The following is a 27,986-nucleotide window of genomic DNA, read 5'->3' on the forward strand; positions in this document are numbered from 1 at the left end:
GTGGGCAGCTCAGTGCTGCCCCTTGGGGTGGTCTGTTGAGCCTCTAAGTTCACTCGACTAATTACCTAAAAATGCTTAATTGCAATTGGGAGGCATCAAGCTTATGACTACGATTTCTAAGTTTTATATTAACAGTGTAACCATCCAATCATTGGTTTCTATAGGCTAGATGGTTAACCAGTGTTCAGGGTCTCAATATTGATCATAGCTGCATTTTAATAAACTATTATTTTAGAGTTTGATTTTAAAAACAAGGGTAGTTTTTTTCTGCACATGTTGCCGTAGTTCTCAAAACAGTGTTTAAATAGACACGTTACATTGTGCAAATAGTAAATATACATTTATGCCCTTTTATTTTCTTTGGTTTACTTTATTCAACAAGATTTACAGTATAGGCAATCAAGGCCAGAAAAATAAATAAATAAATAAATAAAGGAAATAAGACACAATGTCCTCTACCTACACCATATCATTTACATTGTAACATTCCCAATATCTTCCCCTAAGAAGTTGAATTTATTAGTTTTTCTTCCATTTTCAGGTTCTTCACAATGCAACTGAGAATTACAGGTGCATTGATACTTACTATCACACTCAAGATAACTCTTTGTTGATAGTCCTTCACAATCCCATGAACCAGCGTTATCAGTTTCAGGAGTCCTGGAATGTTGCTTTGCATTCTGATGTTGGATTCAGGTAAAAGATTCTTCTTGTGATATCTGCAGGTTTCATGGAACTATGGATAGGAAATACCACATAAAAAGGAAGCTGATATTTTATGATGATGAAAAATGATTGTTTAATATAGTATTCTTGGCAACAGGAAATGCTGAAGTACTAATGACAATTCCTTCAACAATATAGAATATCCTGTAACGTACAACTGTAAGATATAATTCTAACCATCATTTTCTAAAAACATTCAGGGGTAGCTGTGTTGGCCATTTAACAAATACAAACAAAAATCCATCAGTGATACTTTTATTGGCCAACCAAAAAGCACAATATATTTGTTGCAAGCTTTTGAAGCTCCATGGGCTGCTTCATCAGGCAAGATGTTACAAACAAAACAGGAGGGGGGGGAAAACAATTGGTGATGTTAGTCAGAAGCCTACATGTTGTTTTAGTCCTTAATAAAAATGGAGGGGATACCTTTTGCAGGCAGGCTCCTCCTCCTGGCCATACGGTAATAGGAAGATTTTCAACATTCAGGAAATTTAAAGTCCGTTTGCATCTCAACAGGGACCCTTCTTTTGCAATCCAATATGTCTCCATTCCAGTCAGGTCACAGGCCTCTTTGGAGGCAGAGAACAATGGATTCCTCAAGAAGTCTCCATGTTTTTGTATCAGGAACATTTTGGTGATGTAGAGGTAAAACATGCAAATTCAGTCCAAATTTAAGAATAAAAAAATGTTTTACTTTGGTTGAAGTCCCAGTCCACAGGCTACTCTTCATAGTTCCCCTGTTGCAGCTAAAATGCGATATCTCAAAATACAGAAAACATTCAGGACTTTAAATTTCCTTGACTTTGAAAATTTCTCTAGTTTACCGACTATTACTTTCAAAAAGAGCACTCTCTCTCCATCCAGCTTATACAGTGGTGCCTCGGGTTACGAAATTAATTCGTTCCGCGGCCGCTTTCGTAACCCGAAAAGCCTTCGTAAGCCGAATTGCCATAGGCGCTAATGGGGAAAAGCCGCGATTCCGTGTAAAATAGCGCCGAAAAGCACCAAAAGTTTTTTCGTAACCTGAAAAAACATTCGTAACCCGGAACAATAATTCCCTATGGGATTTTTTCGTATCCCGAAAATTTCGTAACCTGGGTATTTCGTATCCCGAGGTACCACTGTATTGAAATGTTCCAATAATCACTTTTGATCATTGTAAAATCTCCTCTTATATGTTTATCCTGTCTGTGTTCTCCTCCTCCTCCTTCCATCTTTTCTCCCCTCTCATGCCTCATCTTTCTCTAATCCAAGTTCCTTCTCTAACTTTGTTATCAATACCCAAGTCTCTAATCTTACTTAGACTGGGTTAAATCAGAAGAACTTCAAAACACGGATGCTTCTTTTGATATTATATAATCTTTCTCTGCTTCTTTGATTTTAAAAAGAAGTGGGACTGACCAAGTTTCGCTGGTCTCCACCGTTTCCAGCTGGTTCCAGCTCCAAGCCGCAGATGTGGCTTTGCTTGTGGTCTAAACACTCGTGCCCGCGGTTATCTTTTCTCTCCTCTTCTTTCCCCGTGGGCACTAGGACTGCAATTGATCCCCATGAGCCTGACCTGCTCTCCTTTAATGGGGGGGGGGGCTCTTAATGCCAATTTGGGATCGCTCCCTCTTCAGCAAACTGCCACGGTTGGCACAGTCTGTCACCAGCTACTTTGCCAGGCTCTGTTCACTCAGACACCATCTTCTCTTCATAGTGTTTTTCATGGCAGTTTTCAAAAGGAGGTTTTCTGTGCCTCTCTCTGCACAGTATTAAAAAGCATTAGCTAGTTTGCCATTGCTGTTGTCTCTGAGAGATCTTCTGCCAGTGTCACTCTCCACCACTGCAGCTGCCTAGTAGCTGTTTACCATATTTATTCTGGATCCTTGTTGTGTTGTGGGGGGGAGGGAGGATAGGAGGGGTAAGACCTAGGAAGACCATAAGTTTTGATAAATGGGATAAAGGCTTTTGTAGTAGGTGAATTATTTGACCTCTAAATATATTGTGTAACTGGACAAATTCTTCAGTCTTGAGAACAATTATGTACTAAGAACTGCTTACTGAACAAAGCTTATCTGAATCTGAAAAGGCTTGTATTCTTAGAGTAGAGTTAGCTTGTACCTTCCAGTCCCTTACTTAAAAATAATCATATCCCATCTCGATCTGAAGGGTGAAGCGGGAATTATAAATAAATTTTATATTATTATTATTATTATTATTGCTAGCTCCTGCCATACAAAAGGAGGCAACTGACAGGAGAATTCATCTAGCAATGTAGCAAGTTCCAGATGTGTTATTAGGCAGTACAGGACCAGAAAAGAGTGCAGAATTTTGATGGTTCACTCCATTTCACGCTTTTAAATTTTGGCCTAATAAACCAATGTGAAAAATGGATGTGCTGAAAGTAAAATTTTAAGCAAAAACAATTTGTGACATTGCACACCATCCTTCCTTATAACAGGACATGCCATTGAAGGTTTTAGCTTAGCTTCTACTTTGTGGAACTAGATATGAACTATACATGAAACTATACATGAAATAGTCATATAATGGCAGCACTTTTATATCACTGAATTACAGAAGTGGCTTGCAATACATTTTTGGATTTTTCCAGAAATTGGTTAGTTGAAGACCAGTGATCTAATCCAGAATCTGATTTCAGACACTAGCTAGTCAGATGGTTTTAATGAGTTCACAAGTGAGTAATGACAGGTATAAGTCATCCTTTTATCCCCACCCGAGCAGTTGATATTCAGGTGAATATCAAGTCATACAAACCCTAACAAGATGTCTTAATAATTTGATATGGGAGGGACACATGTTGACCAGTATGTGTTTATTACTATGTAATAAAAAAAGTAAAACTTGATTTTCCAGGAATTACCTGGAATTGGTGGCCAGCTCCATTGATCAGTGGATATTAAGAGAAGAAGCCAAATATCAGGAAGAAAAAATGGCTAAGGAACTGGAAGCACTTAGGTTAGCTAAAGAGATGGCAGAAAAACCACCCATTGAAATCAAGTCCCCACCTACTGGAAAAAAAGGTGCTGCCTCAAAGAAATCCAAAAGTAAGTTTGTAGTCCTGTGTGTGTTCATTCTGAGAAACCAGTGTGAGAAGATAGTTCAGGCTACCTGTTATCTCCAGATATTTAATAGAATTATGTAGTTGGAAGAGACCTTAAGGGCTACCCAGCCCCTTCTGCCATGCAGGAAGACACAATCAAAACACTCCCAACAGATGGCTATCCAGACTCTATTTAAAAACCTCCAAAGATGGAGACTCCACCACTCTCCAAGGCAACAGCATCTTCCACTGTCAAACAGCTCTTACTGTCAGAAAGTTCTTCCTAACATTTATGTGGAATCTCTTTTCTTGTAGTTTGAATCCATTTCTCTGTGTCTCAGTCTCTGGAGCAGCAGAAAAAAAGCTTGCTCTAACTCTACTATGACATCCCTTCAAATATTTAAACATTGGTTATCCTAACTTTCTCTTCCCCAAGTGAAATGTATCCTGCTTCCTAAGCTGCTTTTCATAGGGGATGGTTTCCAGATCTTTTATCATCTTGGCTTCCCTCCTCTAGACACATTCCATCTTGTCAATTTCCTTCTTGAATTATGTCAGTGCCTAGAACAGGACACAGTTTTCCAGGTGTGGTCTGACCAAAACAGAATAGAATAAAATTATTACTTTCTTCAGTCTGGAAACTATACTTGCATTTATACAGCTTAGAATCACACTATCTTTTTTAACTGCTACATCACACTGTAGGGATGTGGTGGCTTAGCAGTTAAGATACTGACTCTGACGATCACAGGGTTGGCAGATCGGTAGTTCAAGACCCAAACACCATGTGACAGAATGAGCTGCCGTCACGAGTCCCAGCTCCTGCCAACCAAGCAGTTAGAAAGCATGTAAAAATGCAAGGAGATAAATAGGTACCACTTTGGTGGGAAAGTAACAGCATTCCGTGCAGTCATGACCATGGAGTTGACAACACTGACTCTGGCTTAATAACAGGTGTGCACAACCCCCTACAGTCAGACACAATTAGACATCTTGTCAAATGGGAAACCTTTACATCATACTGTGGTCTACTAAAACCCCTAGAGCAAGCCTAGGATTAGGACTCTGGAGATCAGAGTTTGATTCCCTACTTAGCTATGGAAACTTGCTGGATGACTTCGGCCAAGTCACATACTTTACACCACCACAAAAACCCCAAAAGTGGAAATGACTTGAAGGCACACAACAACAACAACAACAACAACAACAACAACAAAGGCTCCTAGATCCCTTTCACATTTGCTCTTGTCAAGCCAGGTGTTGCTCATCCTCTATTTGTACATTTCATTTTTAGTATCCAAGTGTAGCACTCTACATTTCTCCATGCTGAAATTCATTTTATTCGCTTTGGCCTAGCTTTCTAATCTACTAAGGTCGTTTTGAATTCTGAAACTGTCCTCTGGGGTATTAGCCAGCCCTCCTAATTAGGTTTCATCTGCAAATTTGATAAGCATGCCCTCTATTCCTTCATCCAAATCATTGAATAGCAATGGGCCTGGGATAGAACCCTGTGGCACCCCATTGGTCAGTTCTCTCCAGGATGAAGAGGAGTCATTATTGAGCATCCTTTGGGTTTGGCCAGTCAACCAATTACTAATCCACCTAACAGTTGCATCATCTAGCCCACATTTTACTAGCTTGTTTACAAGGATATCATGGGGGACCTTGTCAAAGTTCTTACTGAAATCAAGATATGCTACATCCACAGCATTCCCTTCATCTACCAAGATGGTAATTTTATCCCCCCCAAAAAAAGATAAGACTAATTTGGCATGACCCATGTTGACTTTTTACATTTATGGCATTCCTTTCTAAATGTGTATAGACACTCTGTTCAGTTATTTCCTGTAGAATCTTTTATGATGTATTGATGTCAGATTAACTGAGCAATAATTATTGGGATTCTCCTTTTCCCCCCTTTTGGAGATGGGGAGAACATTTGCACTCCTCTATTCTGCTGGGACTTCTTCTGTTCTCCAGGAGTTTTCAAAGATTATTGTCAATGGCTCTGAGATTACATTGCCAGTTCTTTTAATACTTGTGGATGTAATTCATCTGCCCCTATGGACTTGAATTCCTTTAGATTAACTAGGTATTCCTATACTACATCATTACTTATTCTGTGCTGCACTTCCCCATTGAATCATCTGTTCACTTTTCCTCAGGTGGAGCACTCTTTTCTTTTTGTGATAAGACCGAGGCAAAGGTGTTGAATAGTTATGCCTTTTCTCTATCCTCTGTTAGCATTTCGCCATCTTCTTCACACAGTGGCCTTACCATTTCCTTCTTTTTCCTAACCAAAATAAAAGCCCCTTTTATTTGCTTAACCAATCTGGCAAGCCTGAGCTCATTCTGCACTTTTGCTTTTCTGACTTTACCCCTACAGGTGCTAGCTATTTGTTTCAATTCCTCTTTGGTGATTTCCCCTTTTTTCAATTTCTTCTATATGTTCCATTTAAAACTTAGCTCAGTTGAAAGTTCTTTAGTCATCCCTCCTGGTTTCTTGAAAAGCCTGCCATTTTTTCTCCTTGTTGGAACAGTTTGAAATTGTGCCTTCAGTATCTCCCTTTACAGAAACTCCCATCCATCTTGAACCTGGGTCCCATCGCCACCTTGGGTCCCATTTTGGGAGAAAGGCGGGATAAAAATTAAATAAATAAATAAATAAAAACAACTCCTTTCTCTTTTACTATTCCTGAGCATAGGACCACCCCCAACATTTCCCTTAGTTTACTGAAATCAGCATTGCTGAAGTCTAGAATGCTTACTTTTCATCACTTCTTTTTTGTCAGCTGGAACAGGAAAGGAAATTTCTTTTGAAATGTATTTCTACTGAATGGTTTTGTTTCCCCCCCCCTTTTTTTTTTTTTTTTTTTTTTTTTACTCTACCTAGTTAAAAAATAGGAAAACACAGGGAAGAATGAATCATATCCCTCTTTCTTTTGTTCTTCTTTTTTCTTTTCTAAATATTATATTCACAATCTGTTTTGTTGTCTTCTTATAGGTCCTCCTAAAAGCAAAACAGATGTTTCTCCAGAACCCACAGTTGAGAAGGAAAAAGATATTTTTGTTCGAGATGACTCTCTCAAGGTAAAATAATAATAAAATCTCCAGCTCTCAGATAATTTTATTTGTTACATCTGTACCAGAAAAAGGTGTGTTTGCACAGCACAATTAGCCATAAGGATATGACAAAAATGGCACATGGTATCTTTGTTTTTCAATATCTTGAACACTCAAGTCTTTTTGAGCTCTCAGGTGCGAGCTGCTCACTCCGAATGTCAGAATTTGTAGATGTTTCATTTGCTCAAAGTAATGGGGCACATCAGTGGCAAATTTGATGTTGAGAACTTTTTTATTCTTTAAATACTTTACATAAACAGTGCCTCAGGCATTCAGACAAGTTCAAGCGCTTAAAACAGCATAGGGCACTATTCATTCTGCTTCTATATACAACAAGATCTCTTTGGTTTAAAGTTTATCATCTAACCCCTTTTCTTTGTCTTAGAAATTCACCACTAGGAAGGTGTTTTTTTACCATTTAAATGTTTCTTCTTCAAACACATGTCTAGAGTGTCCTGCCTGTGCATTCAGATAGGATTAAAATCCTATGCACGCTAGCGAGAGAAATCAGTCCCATTGTGCTCAAAGGGATTTCTTGAGAATAGACCCGCTTGGGCTTCTCCTCCTAGAGATGTGTAGTGCAAGCCAAGCAGCTGATCTACTCAGAATAAAGCCTTTGAATTTTGCGTTGTGCACCTTTAAGGCAACAATTCTAAATTTGGGATTCCACAGATTTCTAATACTTCTGAGTAGATCTATTTAGGATTATATTGTTAGGGACAGATTCATGGCATGGAATTAGGAAGTTAAAATCCCAATTCCCATATAAAGTTTATGGGCTTACCATGAACCAATTGAATTCTTCTAGCTTAACATACCCCAGAGGGTTGTTGTTAGGATAAAATGGCAATCTTTACACACATGGCAAAGATCCCTCCTTGCCCTTTTTGAATAGTTGAATTATAGCCACATCTGATCAGAAATACTGAATCTCCCTCATATCTTTTCATGCTTGAATAATAAGGGCTTTGCGCGTCAACAAATCTAGAGCATTTGCTGCCAGGTGAATGAACAGGATCTGCAGCAGAGGCCCAAAGCACTCCATGAACACCAATGGCAGCAGGCCATGCCACCAAAGGCTCTTCTTTCCCAGCCATGTCTCCCAATCCCAAGTGGGATCAAAATTGGCCTCTTCGATCATGGCGTACTGCCCAGAAGACAAAGCTATGTCTGCAGTCTGGACACAGTGCCTCAGTGGGTACAACCTAGAATATGTAAGAAATAATAAGAACAACCAAAACTAGTTAGTGCTGTAATAGCCTAATATACCCCTGGTAGGCCATTGATCTCCAGTGCCCAAGCCCTTTAATAGTTTGAGCCTATAGCAGAAGTTGTTCAGGTTGCTCCAATTCTAAACAAATGAATGCCAAATTTAGCCTAAATCATAAACCCACATCCATCTAAGTCTATCCATCTAATATGCAGTCTTCTTCTCTTTTTCATTTTTTTTTAAACACAGGCTTGGAAGGAAGAGCAGGAGAGGCTATTAGAGGAAGAACGTTTGAAAGAATTAAAAAAAGCTGAGAAGAAAGAAAAGTCTGGTGGCAAAAAAAAGGGTCAGGGTAAGGAGACATCAGCATCTGATGAAGGAAAGACATCTAAAAAAAAAACTTCAAAGGATAAACCTAAATCACCATCTAAATCACCAGAGTCAACTAAATCACCAGAAACAGAAGATCACTCAAAACTACAAAAACAAAGTAAACAGAATATTCCTCCCCTGCCTCCAGAGAAAGACTATGAGGTGAGAATTTTAATTACTACTTGAGTCCTGTTTTGGAAAGGATTGTGCTTGCTTGTTTCCAAATAGTGAGGTTTCCAGTGCTTCCATGTAGTGACTGAAGCCTGAGTTTTCCAAAGGAATAAAATGAATTATTCTACCATTCTCTTCTTTGTGGCCTCTCTGCAGTCCATGTATAGGTTCTGCATCTCATAGAGCCTTGAAACTTTTGAGAGGTAGGCTTCCACTACAGTGAGCAGCCCATCACACCCTCATTGCACTCTGTTAAGGGACCATAACTCATGACTTCCTGGTCAAGTCACGCTGATGGTCACAATAGTAGTTGCATCAGGGACTTTTTACTTTGTCTTCTTTTGACAAAGAGAGAGCTCAAGCTAGGTCTACCCTTTCCCTGAGGTAGAAATGCCAAAACTAGGAATGTGTGAAGTGAGTTCCAGGTCTCCCTTTCTCTAGAGGATACGCACGTTGGAGTTAATTTTTTCTTTAAACAGAAGCATTCTTTTTTTAAACTGAACTATGAAGAGTTTATTTGTTCAGTTTTAATAGACATTAAAAATCTTACCTCATCCCGAGAGCCTTCAAAAAATGGATATCATGGTTTCACTGTCTTGTCTTGCCCTCACTCCTGTAGGTGTATCAAAAATAAAATCTGTGCAGTCTATTTAATCATTCTTTTTACTCAAGAGTTTCTAATGGGATATGAGAGGCGCTTGCTTCACCTCTTCCCTCCATAGGATAGTGCTAGCTTTCCTGATGCTTCCTTGTGATCACAGAAATGTTTCAAAGGTTTCTGGTAAGGCTTGCTGGTCTCCTTTTTCACCACATTCAGTTACTGAGGTTGCAAAAAGAGGTGACAGAAAGCAAGCTACATTACTGGGACACTCTCCAACATTACTCAGAGCATCTCTCCAATCAAGTTTTGAAATACCAGAAGCAGTAACTTGGATAATACGTCTTAAACAAAAAGAACTATATTTTATTCTTCTTGCCTATCATGTCAGGCTCCCTCAGCTTCATTCAAGAACCATGCTGAACACCTTGTAAGTTGCAGCAACACTTGTTCTATCATTTAAGAAGGAAAGGACAGAGTTATTTATCTTGCCTTTGATTGGACAAGGATATCTTCTGCTACCTGTTGGGATGTAAAACAAGGAGTTTATAAGAGCTGAAGGTTACATACAGTTACAAAACAAATTTTCTCTCTCAGAAGGGACTACAACTGAGCACATTTCATTCTGCCAAAACTTGCCAAGCTAGTGGGTTTTGATTTAGCCAATAGAAGAAAACTGTTTTCCTTTCCACAGAAATAGGCACCAGTAAACTATTTGTGGGTGTCCTTTGCTGTGAATATACAGTGCAATATGCAGGTAAATCCTAAAAATGAGATGCCTTCAGATCAAAATGACCAGTGCAGGAAGATAGTACTTTATAAAGTGGTTTCAAAGTCCTTTGTGGCACTTTTCCCATTTTTGCAAGTTTTCTTTATGTAGACAAATAAGCTATCTTCTCAAGAGACTTGAAAAGGTTAATGAATAACGGTATCAAATAGATCTTAATTTTTTCCTTCTTGTTGGTACTTCTAGAAGTGCCATGCAAAACAGTCACTAAAAGCAGCTCTTCATTGTGTAACTGGAATGGAGACATTAACTCCAAAGCCACCCATTTCCTTTTCAGACCAGAAGCTGCTTTGGGATCCTACTGATATAGCTCTTTAGAAATTCAACAGTTCTGAAGAAGATTGGCTCAATTTCCTTCTTGTTTTTCCTCCTAGAGATTTCACATCAAAAGAGATAAGATACAAACATCCTCGAGATCAAGCTAATTTAGGCAGCTGGCAAGATGTTTTCCTACTTTGCCATATTCTTACTACAAAATTCTTCAAGGATATTTTGTTTTTGTAGGAAAGTTTCCCCACCATTTCACTACCTTTCTGTGAGGGTGGGATTATGCATTCCTGTGAGGGTAAAGGCTATGCTGATAGTAGGTTCTCCCAGGTAATAAGGCTTTTGCTGAGGAGCCACCCTAAACATGCCTAAAAGGTTCTGGGCAGCAGCAGTAGTGGGGAGGGCTTACGCTTGTGGACATATCTCTCAAAGACCACAGCTGTGGCACTTCATATCACTCTCATAGAAGAAGGCACCAATGGATTATTAATTCTATGAATTAAATCTATGAATTACCTTCCCTAATGTATCATACTCTTATGGCCTGGAAAAAATGGAGACACATTCTTACTCCAAGCCCTTCACCAATACAACCATTTATTTCTCATCCCTTGTTTGTGGAGCCTGATAGGTGGACTTGTTTCCATCCATGGTACAGCAGGGGGTTTTATGGTGAGAGACCTATTTATACATGGTAGACCCAGGTCCAGAGAGTGTCTGATCAAGGCCCTTCCCCCTTTGAGCCCTCTTGGATGCAATTGAATAAAATTGCATTCTTTTTAGCTCAGCTCATTAGGAGGACAGAACTCTCTCGCTCACTTACTCTATTTGAATGCATGTGTATAAACGAAGATACTTGCATTAAAGGCAGAGTGGCAAAAATATTCAAGTGGATGCTACACAAGACTTTCGGTTATGGGCTGATTCATAAAGTGGGGTGGAAGATGGATTTAAACATTCAAATAACAGATTCAGAGTGGCTTAAAATCTGGAACACTCCCCCATATAAATCTAATTCTATAACCCTGAAAGAAACTACTCTTAAAGTTGTGCATAGATGGTACCTCACACCACTACAACTTGCACGCATTACTAAGAACTCCATCTCATGCTGTTGGAGAGGGTGTAGTAATGGAGGTACTTTCCTGCACATGTGGTACGATTGTCCAGATGTATTTGCATTTTTGGCATTCAGTAGTTAACTTAGTTTCAGAAATCACTGATCAAAAAATTGTCCCTTCTTCAGAACTTTTATTGCTTTCAGTGTTTATTGATGAAAACAAGACATTACACAATAAAGATATTATTGCATTTTTGTTGGCATTGGCCAGGATTGAAATTGCCAGGGCTTGGAAAACTTGAAAGGTAAATTTGACTGATTGGTGGTCTCGATTTAAGCTCACTGATCAATCTAGAAGGTTCCAGGGGTGGAATCTTCCTCTGCCTTTTGAAGAATGATGGTCCCCACTTATATCTTATCTCAACAACATTGGTGTTTATCACACAGAGATTTTTGCAGCTCATATCTGGGGTGACTGCGGGTCCAACGATGCGAATTCATGTTATAACACCTGGTTGCCCTTTCATTGCCCTTCCGAATCGAGGGGGAATCGAATCCAAGACAAGTCATGTGATGCGGATTAAAACAAAGCGGACTGAGTGCAAATTGTATTACCACACCAGTGGGATTTAACGATTCAAATTGGCACCCTTGCGCATGCTCAGCAGGGGTCTGATCGCATCATGACCTTGTACGTTTCTGGGGTGAAAAGGGGTGCAGGTCCTTTTTAGCTGTTTCGCATAATTGCATGAATATTTGTCTTGTGAATATTTCTGTGTCTTCTTCATCCCCCTTTTTAATTTTCCCTTCCATTTCAGCAATTGCAACACACACATAGATAGATAGATAGATAGATAGATAGATAGATAGATAGATGATAGACAGACAGACAGACAGACAGACAGACAGACAGACAGATATACAGTACATACATATCTGTATATTCACATTCACGCACATACAAACATGTATATATTCCCCCCCAAAAATGAGTTGCCCTGAATGTGAAAAGACCACCGAAAGGAAATGGGGAAAAGTTGCAGTGCTGCATCATGGGAAATTTGCAACCCGGAAGATTTGCGGTGGTGTACCAAAGCAGAAGCAAAGTTGCATTCCATACCAGACCAATTTGGAGTGAAATCGAAGTGAGCTTGAAAGCTAATTCTGTGAATTCACTTTTTTCTGATTTCAACAAAATGAGAGGTCACTTTGGAATCACTGCAGAAGCACCATGGAAGGAGCTCCCATAGAAAGGAATCGCGTCTGATAACACATTCACGTTATAACATGAATTCACATCGTTGGACCCACAGTCACATCAGAACTGAGCTGCAAAAAGCTGCAAAAAACCTCCATGTGATAAAACCTCATTGGAACAAAAGTGGGTCTTCCTTTGTAATATGATTCCCTTTCTATGATTGAACTGATGCAAAGAAAGTATCTCTGTGTTCTGAGTCCATCCCTGTTTTTATGTAATGTTGCCCTTTTACATCCCATGTGAGCTTGAATTTTTGGAGTTGGCTTTTAAGGATCTGTATTTTAGCTTGGTTTTTGTTTTGTTTGTTTTTTTGTTTTTTTTGTTTGGGTTTTTTGTTTTTTTGTATTTGTTATTGTTTTCTGCCTTTTTTGGTAAGAAATAAAGTTATTAAAAAAAGAAAAAGAAAGCACCAATAAACCACTTCTAAATGTCCTGTCATTATATAATCCAAACTAGAGCAAGAGATAATTCCAAAAGCTGAAACTCACAAATGAGGAGGCACTGAACCAGCTAACCAGAGAAGAGCTGAGGACAAGTGTAATTAGTGCTGAGGCTAGTGATGAGACTTGATTCAAACCATAAAGATATTCAGCTGCTACTATAGGTTAAATCTCCCTTATCCAAAATGCTTGGGACCAGAGGTGTTTTGAACTTAGGAGTCAAGTCTAAACATAAAATTCATTTATGTTTCATATACCACCTATAAGGGATGTGGTGGCTTAGTGGTTAAGATACCAATTCTGGCTATCATAAGGTCGGAAGGTTGGCAGTTCAAGGCCCAAGTGCCACATGATGGGGTGAGCTCCCATCACAAGTCCCAGCTTCTGCCGATCTCGCAGTTTGAAAGCATGTAAAAGTTTAAGTAGATAAATATGTACCACTTTGGAGAGAAAGTAACAGCGTTCTATGCGATCATGCTGGCCACATGATCACCAGAGTTGTCTTTGACAAAGCTAACTCCCTCAGCTTAGGAACAGGAACTCCCTGTAGTTGGTTACAACTAGACATTCATGTCAAGTGGAAACCTTTCCCTTTCCCTTTTACTTTATACCTGTTATAAAAATAATCTGAAGGAAATTTTATACACACTATTTTAAATAATTTTGTGCATGGAATAAAGTCTGTGTACATTGAACACAAAGCAAAGGTGTCACTATCTTAGCACTCCATGTGGATAATTTTGGATTTGGAAATATTTTGGATAAGAGAACCTCAACCTGTATGCCCAGATGTAAAAGGGAAGTCTGAAGCTATAAAACACATATAATAGGAATATGAAATGTGAGAAGCTTAGAATCAGAAGACCATAGACCATAGAAACCAACCACCAGCTCAGTGCAGGAACTCCAGTAGATAGCTATCCATCCTCTTTTTGAAGGCATCCATCAAGAAAGACTGCATCACCTTTCAAGATAGATTCATAGAATTATAGAATCGTCAAGTTGGAAGACACCACAAGGGCCATCCAGTCCAACATCCTGCCATGCAAGAAATCACAATCGAAGCATCCATGACAGATGGCCATCCAACCTCTGTTTAAAAACCACCAAGGAAGGAGATTCCACCACTCTCCGGGGAGTGTGTTCCACTGTCGAACAGCCCTTACTGTCAGGAAATTCCTCCTAATGTTGAGGAGGAATCTCTTTTCCTGTAACTTGCATCCATTGTTCTGCTTTCTAGTCTCTGGAGCAGCAGAAAACAAGCTTGCTCCCTCCTCAATATGACATCCCTTCAAATACTTAAACAGGGCTATCATATCAGGTGCTTTCGCTATATCCTCTCTTCTCCCCTATATATAATATTTTTGCACTAATACTTTCCTTTCCCTGTTTTTTTTTTCTTATTTTGTTTTTTTTTCTTTTTCTTTTTCTTCTCCTTTCCTCTCCTCCCCCCCTTTTTTTTAATTCCATCTCTTTAATTTCCCCCTCTTTATAAGAGTTTTCAGCAGTAGGGAAAATGTTTCAGATATGAGCTCTGCCTTGTTACTTTCCCTCTTCACTATGAAGGGACCAACATGAAAACTGACAGCAGATTAACCAAGTGTAGCTCAGATTGCTAAAAATAATCTAATGCACCTCAAACAAATGTGTTTTATTACTGATGAGAAAATTATCTTGCTGTTCTGAACAACTTTTTTGAAAAAGAAAGAGTTATACAAAATTCACATATTTTAAGGGCAGCAGGGCCACAAAACATTGTGAGCCTGGGGGGAAATTTGCCTGATTTGACCTGAACTTGCCAATTTACGTTATTTGAATCTTCTCTGCCTGCTTACACCCATTTCTGTAACTCTTCCCTTTCAGTTTCTTGGATACAATATGGGTGAGAACCCCATTCAAGTTGCTGGAACTATTCGATATTTCTTCCCTACTGATGGAGGGCAGATCCAGGCAGAAACAATAACATTTGAAAAAGGTGATTTTTCTCCAATTCTCTATTTTTCCCAAATATAGTTATTATGTGTACTGAACGATGCATGTGTTACCTAACATAAGATATAGTTGTCCCCATTAACCCAGATAGCTTTGAAGCAGGATAGACTAATCATACGATCATAGCATCGTAGAGTTGGAAGAGACCACAGGGGCCATCCAGTTCAACCCCCTGCCATGCAGGGAATCTCAATCAAAGCATCCCCAACAGATGGCCATCCAGCCTCTGCTTAAAGACCTCCAAGGAAGGAGACTCCACTACACTCCGAGGGAGTGTGTTCCACTGTCAAAAGCCCTTACTGTCAGGAAGTTCCTCCTAATGTTGAGGTGGAATCTCTTTTCCTGTAGCTTGCATCCATTGTTCCAGGTCCTGTTCTCAAGTTAGCTCCCTCCTCAATATGACATCCCTTCAAATATTTAAACAGGACTATCATATCACCTCTAAATCTTCTTTTCTCCAGGCTAAACATCCCCAGCTCTCTGAGTTGTTCCTCATAGAGCATGGTTTCCAGGCCCTTCACCATTTTAGTCACCCTCCTGCGGACTCGCTCCAGTTTCTCAACATCCTTTTTGAATTGTGGTGCCCAGAACTGGACACAATATTCCAGATGGGGCCTGACCAAAGCAGAATAGAGTGGCACTATTACTTCCCTTGATCTAGACACTATACTTTTATTGATGCAGCCTAAAATTGCATTGGCCTTTTTAGCTGCCGCATCACACTGTTCACTCATGTTCAACTTGTGGTCCACTTGGGCTCCTAGATCCCTTTCACATGTAGTCTCATTCAGCCAGGTGCCCCCCATCCTATATCTGTTCATTTCATTTTTCTGCCTTTAGTGCAGTACCTTACATTTCTCCGTGTTGAATTTCACTTTGTTAGCTTTGGCCCAGCTTTCTAGTCTATTCAGGTCATTTTGAATTTTGATCCTGTCCCCTAGTTTGGTGTCATCCGCAAATTTGATAAGCATGCCTTCTATTCCTTCGTCCAAGTCATTGATAAAGAAGTTGAATCGCACTGGGCCCAGGACAGAGCCCTTTGGGACCCCACTGGTCACTTCTCTCCAGGATGAAAAGAAGCCTTTGTTGAGCACCCTTTGGGTTCCGCCAGTCAAGCAATTACAAATCCATGTAACTGTTACCTTGTCTAGCCCACATTTTACAAGCTTGTTTGCAAGAATGGCATGGGGAATCTTGTCAAATCAAGATATACTATATCCACAGTATTCTCTTATCTACCAAACTGGTAATTTTATTTTTAAAAAGAGATAAAATTTGTCTGGCATGACTTCTTTCTCTGAAACCCATGTTGACTTTTTGTGATTATGGAATTGCCTTCTAGGTATTCACAGACTCTCTGTTTAATGATCTGCTCTAGAATCTTTCCTAGTATAGATGTCACACTAATTGGATGATAATGATTGGGATCCTCTTTTTTCCCTTTTTGAAATTGGGAACGTTTGCTCGCCTCCCGTCTGCTGGGACTTCTCCTGTTCTACAGGGGTTCTCAAAGATTATTGCCAATGGCAATATTTGCCTTCAAGTTGCCTGTGAACATATGGCAACCCTATGAATTTTTCATAGGATTTTCTGAGGCAAGAACTCCTCAGAAGTGGTTTTGCCAGTTCCTTCCTCTGAAATATAGCCTACAGCGCCTGGAATTCATTGGTGGTCCCCCATCCAAGTACTAATCAGAGATGACCTTTAGTTTCCAAGATCAAATTGGATGTGGTACCTTTACTGTAAAGGCCATTACTGTAATAATATAAAAATATAACATAAAGTGGGAAGTGTTCCAGGCAGATTGGGTAACTGTGGCCCTGTACAAACCGGCAAAAAGCGCTGGCCTGTGGACGTGGTGTGAGGGCAGATTGCTCGCACGCTCCAAGCCCTACTGTCACCAGCAGGGCGCCATTGTGGTGCATGCCAGTCTTTATTGCATGCGCCACAATGATCCATCTGTGGCACTGGGTCCAAACGGCGCAGCACCAAAGGGGCATTGTCATGTCTCATGGCAGTGACTATGATCTATAAGGGCACAAGAAGGTGCCGTTTTTTCTGGCTCCTTTTTGTGCTCTTTGGAGGCTGGATCGCTGCTGTGGCATGCGGTTGCTGCGGCAGTGATCCAGCCAGTAAAGAAGCGGTTGCAGACAGCCCCAAAGGGGTGTTCTGTATAGCCCCTGTGTTTAAGAATTAGAATTCTCAAGGATATATTTATCAATAAGTATATTACATTAAATATAATATTTTAAGACATATATCTCTGTAAAACTATATTCTGTACATTTTTGAGTCATGTTTTGGAAATGAATTGATAGCTGTATTTAACCTTGACAAACAATAAAATTTAAGTACTTCATCAAATGTGCTAGCACTACATATTTCTGCTGTACAACTCTTTGACAGCAGAAGCATTAGTCTTCGGAGGGCATTCTGACTTATATTTTATTTTCCCAGGGTCAACCTTGATCAAAGTGAAGGTAATAAAGGACAACCACAGTTTCTTTGTTCACATCATAGACCCCAAGAAAAGCTCCAGAGAAAGTAATAATAAAGAAAAACATTCTGGCTCTCCAGAAGAACAAGAGACAGAAACAGGTCAGTGAATGACTGCAATATATGTATATATTCTCTTCTTCATGGTCTCTGTTACTTACACAAAAGGATTACATGCACCTGTGCCGTGCATCTTTTGGAACTTTCTTTAGCCTTACATAAGCATTTTGGCAGTAGCCCTGCCCACTTCCAGCAGCCCCTAAATAGGGCACTTCCTGCCAAAACTGCAGGTTCATTTTCATACTCCATTGCAGCAGTATTGATAGGAACCGAGTTTTATCTTCAGTCTCATTGCTGCCTTTAGCTGATGGAGCCAAATATTTAAATATTTAAAGGGATGTCATATTGATGGAGCGAGCTTTTTTTCTGCTGCTCCAGAGAATAGGACATGGAGAAATAGATGCAAACTACAGGAAAAGAGATTCCAGTTCTACATTAGGAGGAACTTCCTGACAGTAAGAACTGTTTGACAGTGGAATACACTCCCTTGGAAGTGGCGGAGTCTTATTTTTGGAGGTCTTTAAACAGAGGCTGGATGGCCATCCCTTGGGGATGCTTTGATTGTGAGTTGCCTTGCTCCCTGATCAGTCTAAAGCAGAAGATCCTGATTTGCCAAAAGACAAGGGTAACTATTTTCCTAGGTCAAGCAAATGGTTCTAGAAATGGCCAAGCCCTATTCTCGAGATGGCAGTATAAGTAATCCACTGATAACCTGGGTTTTACCCCATGTACCATCTGCAAGGCAAGAGTCAACATTCCTTTTTTTAAAAGACTCCTAATCGTCTTCTCCGACAGGTTCTTAACTGTTTGCCTGCCATCCGGGTGAAGGCAACCTCTACTGCGAGGTTTTATTCTATTTAAAACAGATAAAAAATACTAAAGAGATAGGAAAGGAGTCAGGGAAGCAGCCAGTTGCAGCAGCATTAGAAATAATGAATTTACTAACTAAAAAAGGAAAGCAGCCCTCTCAGATGACCAATGTTATTTCACCTCACCAGATGAGTGAAAATAAACATCTCTCTGGTAATGTGGCTTTTAAAACAAATGTTTGTGTCATCCAGTGAAAGTGAAATGAATTAAATTGGCCATGGCTGCTGTGGAGGAGATGAGTCCAAGCAATCGCCTGCCTGAAACAGGGAGTTTAAAGGAGTTTAAAAAGTGAAAAAACGCTCTTACGTACCAAGAAAGTAATGAAAATACAAGCAGAGACGTTAAAACAGTCGCTCCTATGAAATCTCACGTAAGGGATTTTAGGCATTCTAAGGCTACAAACAGTTCAAACAGGCATGTTGCCTTGCTCTCCACAGTCATAGGGCCTGTACAGACAGGCCAAAATAAAGCTGCTTTGGGCCACTTTGGAGATATGCTGTTTAAATGACACATGCATCTTAAGAAGCCCAAAGCTATGCCAAAGCTGTGCTCCAGTCCTTAGGAAGCATGGCTTTGGTGCCGCTTCCAGCTTGTTAGGAAACCCTCGAGGATGAGGGAGGTAATGAATCTTGGTTTAGCTTTTTATTCACATGATTAATTGGGAGTTCTTTCTCTGTAATCTTCTTTGTTTCTATTGGGAGTGGCATGGCATGTTAGTTACTGTATATATTCAACTACAGTGGATCCTTGTTATACGCTGGAGTTTGGTTCCAAGATCCCCCATGGATAACAAAATCCATAGATGTTCACAGCCCGTTAAATATAATGACATAGCAAAATGGTGTCCCTTATAAAAAACAGAAAATCAAGGCTTGATATATGAAATTTATACTTTTTTTTTGAACATTTTCAAACCGTGGATTCTTGAATCCGTGTATAAAAGTCCATGTATAAGAAGGGTCGATTGTACAAATTGACCTCATGTGTAAGTCAAGGGTAGGTTTGGGGGCCAAAATTATGGATTTTGATATGACCCGTGGATAAGTTGAGGGTAAAACCTAGGGCCATGTAACAAAGAATCTAAGGGATGAAGCAAAATGAAACAGTGCCAAATAACTTACAAATTTCCAGCAGGCATAACTGTTTGTGCTCACACTAAAGGCTGGATGGATGAGAGTACACTTCCAGGATAGATTATGCTCTTGCCTTTCACCAGGGGATGGTTCATTTTTAAAAAATAAAAGTTAAAGTACAGTACAGTTGTCCCTCCTCCATATTCACAGGGGTTAGAGGAACAAGACCCCCGCAAATATGCAAAATTCATGAATAGCACAAGAGCTGCCCACCTCCTCCTCTGATGCTTGGGACAGCAGCTGTCCCAAGCACAGGAAAAGGGAAATAGGCAGTGGGTGTGCTGGTTCTATCCATCTTCTTCTGTGCAGGAGAAGGAGGTGGGAGGGGTTCACACTGAGACCATGAATAATCAAATTCGCGAATCTCAAGTCTGCAAAAATGAAGGGACGACTGTACTTAGATTGACCCATGGATAAGTCAACTCTGGTCTCTAGACTTACACATGAGTATATACAGTACTCTTTTCTCCTGGGCTGCGAAATGGACTGAGGGCTGTCAGGGGTTGTTCCCCCTCGTGATAATTCCCTTGAAGTCTACTTCCTGCCTCCAAGAGCTATGAGGAGGAGGAGCCCATGACAGATGTTTCTGCCTCCACCACTGAAAATAAATATCTCACAGGTAATAAATAATAAATAATAATAAATCGTTTATTTATAGCCTGCCTTTCCTTGAGATCAAGGCGGGTTACAACATCTTAATAACAACAAACGATAAGTATAAACATCAATATACAACAATTCGACATTAAAAACAAGAATTAAAAACACAAATTAAAAACCATACAAAAACTAGCCAAAGTGCAAGTGCAAAGGTAAGATGGAGGTTCCTTTTTCTGCTTGCTCTGTTTCACAGACAGTGAACTGTGATTTGGGATTCTCTCACATTTGTTCTAGTTAAGACTTGGGCAAATGAAGTTTTTAATTCTACCACAGGGAGGACTCCCCTACTTTTAATTCTTTTGTAACTTGTTGGTGGCGCAGTGGTTAAATGCCTGTACTGCAGCCACTCATTCAAAAAAAAAATAAGGTTGCGAGTTCAATACCCGCAAAAAGGCTCAAGCTTGACTCAGGCTTGCATCCTTCCGATGTCGCTAAAATGAGTACCCAGATTGTTGGGGGCAATTAGCTTATAGTTGTAAACCACTTAGACACTGTTAGTTCAGTATGAAGTCCCCCATGCTGTTTAACATTTACATGAAACCGTTGGGAGAGATCATCCAAAGACTTGGGGCACAGTGTCATCAGTACGCTGATGACACCCAAATTTATTTCTCTATGTCCCCGACTGTTGTAGTGACTATTGCATCTCCTCTGGATGCCTGTCTTGGATTGGTAATGGGCTGGATGAGGGAAAACAAACTCAGGCTGAATCCAGAGAAAATGGAGGTACTCGCGATAGGTTCCTCAAGTCCACGGATGGAGATCTGTCAACCAGTCCTGGACGGGGTCACACTTCCCCTAAAGGACAAAGTGTGCAGTTTGGGGGTTCTTCTGGATCCATCACTACGATTATCATCTCAAGTAGATGGTCAGAAGTGTCTGGTACCAACTTTGGTTGATACACCAACTGCGTCCCTACCTGGACCAAAAGGACATTGAAGCAGTGGTGCTTACACTGGTAATCTCTTGTTTAGATTTCTGTAATGTGCTCTACATGGGGCTACCTTTGTATCAAGTTCGGAAACTTCAATTAGTACAAAATGCAGCAGCCAGATTGGTCACCAGTACATCTAGGATTGACTATATAACACCACTTTTAAGATCTCTTCACTGGTTGCCGATTAGTTTCCGGGCGCAATACAAAGTGTTGGTCATTACCTTTAAAGCCCTATATGGCTTGGGCCCGAGTTACTTGAAGGAATGCCTCTCCCTACACAATCCACCCCGCACTCTCAGAACAACTGGGAAGAATCTATTGGATTGCCCAAAGACCAGATTAAGATCTACTTCCCAGAGGGCATTCATGGTGATGGCTCCCAAATTGTGGAATGGCTTTCCGGAGGAGATCCGTCTCATTACCACCTTAGCTGCCTTTAAGAAGGCAATCAAGATGGATCTCTTCCGGTGAGCCTACCCCCCAGACGTGCTTTAAAAGCTTAAGATGATACTCCACTCGGAACTTGATGAGGAATCAGATTTTGATATTCCACATGTACAGGTATTTTAAGGTGTTCTTAAATTTTTCTTTGCATAATGAGAATGTATTTTAACTATGTATAACTTTATATTTGTGCTGTTCTCCCACCTTGATCCGTAAGAAGAGGCGGGATATATAAATAAAATTATTATTATTATTATTATATAAATGAAGCTGTTTGTTTGTTACATCTTGTTATGAAGGTTACATTATCATCCGTTGAAGTCAGGGAGCTGGGAGAAACAAATTAGAGGGGGAGCAATGTTCACCATTGTAGTGGAGCATGGAGCCTTCTCCTGGATTTTTTACCTGGTCTGCTGGGGTAGGCATCAGTTCTCAAAGCTTCTTTTGAGGATCTTGGTATCTTTTGAGGATGTAGAAACTTTTTATCTGAAAAAATTTTCTGCTCAATGTTACTTCTTTTCTTTGTTTCTGGAACCTAAAGAGAGTATAGCCATTCTTGCAAGGTCACTGTTCCACTTTAAAATTGCATGGTGCAAAATGACCGGCTCACTACTTTGTATGTACAACTAAGGAAAATGCAGTAATTTCTACATGCACACACTTTGCATCTGCCATAGTGTTTTGCATCTTTCAGATGGGTATGGCTTCATATTTTGTCTAATTACAGTGACTCTGAAATGTTATTTCATTGAGGAAGAAATCAAAGCTCAATATACATGTGTACATCGTATTTATTTGTGAATCAAGGAACACTTTAAATAACCATTTCAAAATATTTGAGTAAAAAACATACCATTTTTTTATCTTTAGAAAAACCAGTAAATCAAGAGAAAGGTGTGAGCAAATTTGGATCATTTTCTGCAACCTTAGAAAATAACATTCATCTTTCCATTAGTTACTATGGAGCTTCAGGGAAAGCAGCAGGTAAAGCAAGCAAAAGGTGTGTGTGGGGGGGGGAATAAAAGTCTGATTGTAAGATCCTTGTCACAGTTCTATTCAATGTTACGCTAACTTGGATTATGAAAATATGATTTATCTCATAGTGAAAATTTTTCAGCAAAGTAGATTATTTTCTTAACGTGATTTAAAAATCAAATATCAGAATGCATATAGGTTTTGAAATCTTTTGAAATATTTCTTCTGATTTTCCACCCTTGCGTACATGTAGAGTCAATGAAAATGTACAAACTTGGACAATCACAATCCCTTCTTTAGATATTTATTTTGAAGCATTAAAAGTTTTGGAAGTTTCCCCAAAGAGTCAACAAATTTACTAGCATGTATCTGAACTACTTTAATTAAACTGTGTATACCATTTTCCCCTTGCAGATGAAAAAGATCCTGATTTAGCAGCAATTTTGTCTATTCCTTCCATAAATGTTCCTACCTCCACCCTTGTTCCTTCGGCTGCCTCTGCTGCTACGGTTTCTACTCCAGGAAAAACCAAACCTGGTAAGGAAAAATCAGTCAAATCATTACAGTCTGCCAAAATGAGCTCTCGTCTCACAGTGGCTGTATCGCCAGAAGAAGCTCCAAAACAAGAAGAGAGAAAGGTAAGGGAATATAACGCAATAACAATAGCAAGTACATTTCTATACCTCTTATCAGTGCGCTTAAGCATTTCCTAAGTAATTTACAATGTGTGTAAGCTAATTACCCCCCAAAATCTGGGTACTCATTTTAGCAACCTCAGAATGATGCAAGCCTGTGCCGAGCCTGAGCTCCTGGCTGGTATTGAACTCACAACCTTATGGTGAGTGGCTGTGGTACAGGCATTTAACCACTGTTCCATCAGGGTGCTACAACTATATATGCAATCATTCATATATACTGCTGCAAGGCATGTGACATAATTCCTGCCCTTTGGGGGAACATGTCAGCTGCAACTCTTCCATCCTCTTTCTATCACTTCATTTAACTTCTAAGACAGAAGTGTGTCTATCTACCAGAAAGAGGGGCTCTCACCTAGTTTCAGTCCTATCTGCACTCAAGTTAGGAATTGTGAACCTAGAGCTATTTAAAGTAAAGGGTTTTCATTGTAGTGTTTTCACAACATCTCTTTTATCTTTTTTAGGTGTTTTTCTTTTTTTTAAATTGTGTTTTGTATTTTAACATGTTGTACCCTGTCTCGAGCCTTAAGAAGAAACAGGAAAGAAATAAAATGTTGTTGCTGTTGCTGCTGCTGCTGCTGTTCTTATTGTCTTTTATCTCCGCTCAGAAACCTGTCATTTGATCAGGTGGCATAGTGGAGTCATAGAATCTACAGATAGAATTTTCTTTATTTATAAATGGGACACAAGAGGACAAAATACAGTGGGCCCTTCCCTTACATGAGGGAATCCATTCCGGACCACCACCACCCCCGTGTAAGGGAAATACCATATATGGTGGAGCCCCATTAAAAATAATGGGGCTTGTGTCCATGGCGTGGTGTGCGTGCCACGAGCGCATGCCTCATTACATCTTCAGTGGCTGCTTTCAGTGTATGCTGAAAGCGACATATATCACACCCGCATATGACACAGCACACTGTATGTTCAAAATTGTTTCTCTCCTTTCAGATTTTTTTGTAACATCGTAGAATTTTAGAGTTGGAAAAGGCCACAATAGCCATCTAATACAACACCCTGCCATGCAGGGATACAAAATTATCCTGAAACATTCCCATTCAATTTTTTTTTTCAAAGGCTACCCAAAGAAGAAGAGTCCACAACTCTCCAAGTCAGTTTCTTCTGCTGTTAAACAGCTCTTACAGTAACAAGTTCTTCCTAATGCTTAGGTGGAATCTCCTTTCTTGTTCATGTCCTCATCACTGTAGCCTCAGAAAAACAAGATCACTCCATCTTTTATATGACTTCACTTCAAATATTTAAGCATGGCTACTTCTCAGTCTTCTGTTCTCCAAGCTAAACATACCCGGCTCCCTCAGGCGTTCTTTATAAGACTTGGTTTCCAGAACTTTGATCATGTTGATCACACTATTCTGGACACATTATATTTTGCTACTTTCTTTCTTGAACTGTAGTGTCCAGAACTCAACTGCTGATTGGAATAATATATAGATAGCAGATCATGCTGCTCTTGAAAGAATTGCACTAGCTACTGATATGTTTTCAGTTTGAATTCAAGGTGCTTGTGAGGACATTTAAAGTCCTAAATGGCTTGGGACCTTGATACTTGAGGGAACACTTATCCCCATATCTACCTGCCCAAGGCTTAAGGTCTCCTGAGAAGTCCCTCCTCTGTGTCTCACCCACCAGTGAGGTCAATACAGTGCGCCCTTTTTTTATTGGGGGATCCGTTCTGGACCCACCCACCCCCCGCGTTAAAAAAACGCGTATGCTCGAGCCCCATTGAAAGTAATGAGGCTTGTGCATGCAGCGGCGGCGCAATGGTGCTCACGTGCCCCATTCATCTGAATGGGATACGCCGCCCCTTGCTCCCACGCAGCTCCCTCACAGCTTTCAGCGTATGCTGAAAGCCATGTATAGTGCAACCGCGTATAATGCGGGCGCACTGTACACTATTTTGGGACATGGAAGCAGATCCTTCTTGGCCATGACACCCCAGCTGTGGAACGATCTCCCCTTGGAGGCACAACTAGGGCCTATAGTCAGGGCATTTAGGCACCAGGTTAAAGCTTGGTTGTTCATCAGAGCCCTTCAGCCTCATTAATTCAGCCCAAATACAGTTGTACATAGTTTTAAAAGCTTTTAAAATCTGTTTTTTAAAGTTAACATTGCTGTTTACTGTTTTTAATGTTTAATCTTTGAAACTTGTTTTAATGTTTTTTTCTAAGCCACTCTGAGATCTTTGATATAAGGCAAGGTATAATTTTAGAATATTGGGTGAGATCTGACCAGTGTAGAATAGCGTGGCACTACTACTTCCCTTGATCTGGACACTGTCTTCTTGTTGATATAGCCCAGAATTACACCACATTGTTGACTCATGTTTACTTTTGGTCTACTAAGATCCCTAGATCTTTTTACATGCACGGCTTTCAAGCTAGGTTTCACCCATCCTGTATTTCTGCATTTCATTTTTCATGTAATCTCTTCATTGTGGAAAGATAATGCTATGGTGAGAGTAGTGGTAATACTTCCATCAAATGAGGTTCCATAAAAAGCAAACAGTTGAATATTTGTACAAATAATTTTAAATGTTTTTAATTTTTAATTTCCTGTATCTCTTTCATTCTGTAGGTAGAAGCAGATGAGCCTGTCCAAATCCAACATGTCCCAGAGGCCCATATTTTCAACACTTTGAATGTGTCCTGTCCCAATGGATTGGTACTGACCTTTTTTGGACAAAAGTTCACAGGTTAGTTCTGTGCATTATTTCACAGCAGCTGAAACTTTCTCTAATATATAATATATTGGACCTGCCATATTGGTGGGCTAGAGATCTGTGGGTTCAACCACCCATGGATTGCCATGCCCCATATTATTCCTTAGCGCCATATGCACATGAACACACACACATTGCTGCCACATTTAATTATATGTGCATGGCCGTCCACATTTTTCCTGTTGGGGGTCGGCCTGGAAGTGAACTCCTATGAAGGGGAAGGGTCCACTATATAATATGATAATTATAATACGATAAGTGAGGTTGATTGATATTATATGTTTGGCAGATGTTTCAGGCCAGAATGAAGGAGAAAATTCTCCATTTCCATTTCATGGTGGATTCTTCTACCTACCAATTTGTAGAGTAGAAGAGAAAGAGCTCATACTATCAGCCAGTGCCACTAAGCCAGTTAGGCCTAAGAGACCAGAGGATGGGATGCTCTTGCTCCAGTGGGATCACTCATGCCAAATGCGTTCCCCCTTCGCAGAGAAGATGGGCACAGTTATCAAGTGAGAGGGCAGGAGGACATTTTGCTAATAGAATATAGATAATGATGCCCTTTAGATGCTCCAGGAGATACTATAGCAATCATTCTTTTGTGGTTAATCCAACAATGCCCCATAATGTTTGTCGAGAGATTTTGTAGCACCTTTGAGACTAAAGAAAGAAGTTGGCAGCATGAGTCAAAGATAAAGCCAAGGCTCTGTGCTTCCAAGTCTATGATGTTTCCACTAGTAATATGGTATCATCAGCATATCTTAAATTGTTACTGTTCCTTCCTCCTTTCTGTGTACAACTTGAACAGTTAGGGTGATAATATGGTTGGTTCCCTTGCCAGCCAGAAACCACTCTGTTTCTCCATATTCTGTTCTAGCAATAGCCACTTGTCCTAAGTACAGATTTCTTATCAGGACTATTACATGTAGTGGCACTCTCATGTCTTTGAGAGCAATTCATAGCTTTTCGTGATCTATATAGTCAAAGGCTTTGCTAAATTTATAATGCTCATGCTGATCTTCTTTTGGAATTTCCTGGTGCACTCTACTAGCCATTGTATATTTGCAATGTGTTCCCTAATGCCTCTTCCTTGCCTGAACCCTGCTTACACCTGGGATTTCTCTTCCCCTATACAATTGGAGTCTATATGATTGGAAGATCAAACATAGCACTTTGATATTAGAAAAGCCATGAAGATGCCATGGTAAAAGTCAGTGGACATGGAGGAGCAAGACCTGAGAAATTTAAATCCAGTCAAGTACCAGCCAAGTAAGGGATCCAGAAAATCCTTAATCAGACTTTAGACCCAAGTACAAAGAGAATTTCCATGACGTGATATCCCTCAGTTATGTCCTGTTGACAAGGAAATTGCTTCAACAGAAATTAGCATCATCTACTTCCTTATCCATGCAGAAACTGTGAACAAGCAGTTCTGGCACTCTCCTCAGCACTGATGTCAACTAACATTAACTTAGTCGGAATTCAGAGACATCACTGTTTTAGTCTGGAAAACCAGTGTGCAAAGGTGTCTTGCAGCACCTTTGAGACTAAATGAAAGAGAGAAATTGGGAACATGAGCTTTTGTAGACTTAATCCTGTTTCCTAAGAAGCATGTTTATGAAGAAAGCAAAGTTGGCTTTCAAGTCTCTAAACAGGCCAAGGATGTTGTGACACTACAAAAACTTCCCTGAGGGATTTCTGCAGAATTCGCAACAATCCTGCTAGCAACAAACAAAAGTCTAGGCTTCTTTGCCCTGTGAAAACACATCTTCACACTTTGCCGAGGAGTATTTGGCAGCTTGTCTCTGCCCTTCTTCCTTCGCCCTCTCCATTACCCCTGCACACACACCTGTCTTCCAATTTCTGGTGCCATCCAATGCATCTGAGGAATGCTGAGGTCTACAAAACTTTTCTCTTTCACTTAGT

The 27,986-nt window shown here is 40.0% G+C and overlaps 1 protein-coding gene across 1 annotated transcript in view; it reads left to right on the top strand.

Annotated features, from left to right (window-relative positions):
* Positions 1-27,986, top strand: part of LOC121924211 (sperm-associated antigen 17-like) — a 99,589-nt gene that overhangs the window by 17,606 nt on the left and 53,997 nt on the right. Inside the window, exons 9-17 of the mRNA XM_042455411.1 lie at positions 542-696; positions 3,586-3,776; positions 6,777-6,862; positions 8,355-8,639; positions 14,922-15,033; positions 17,508-17,648; positions 22,521-22,634; positions 23,040-23,263; positions 25,916-26,033. Of these exons, the coding sequence (XP_042311345.1) occupies positions 542-696; positions 3,586-3,776; positions 6,777-6,862; positions 8,355-8,639; positions 14,922-15,033; positions 17,508-17,648; positions 22,521-22,634; positions 23,040-23,263; positions 25,916-26,033 (1,426 nt within the window). The remainder of the gene's footprint in view (positions 1-541; positions 697-3,585; positions 3,777-6,776; positions 6,863-8,354; positions 8,640-14,921; positions 15,034-17,507; positions 17,649-22,520; positions 22,635-23,039; positions 23,264-25,915; positions 26,034-27,986) is intronic.

The sequence above is a fragment of the Sceloporus undulatus genome, chromosome 2 (genome assembly GCF_019175285.1).
Source record: "Sceloporus undulatus isolate JIND9_A2432 ecotype Alabama chromosome 2, SceUnd_v1.1, whole genome shotgun sequence".
Classification (NCBI taxonomy): domain Eukaryota; kingdom Metazoa; phylum Chordata; class Lepidosauria; order Squamata; family Phrynosomatidae; genus Sceloporus; species Sceloporus undulatus.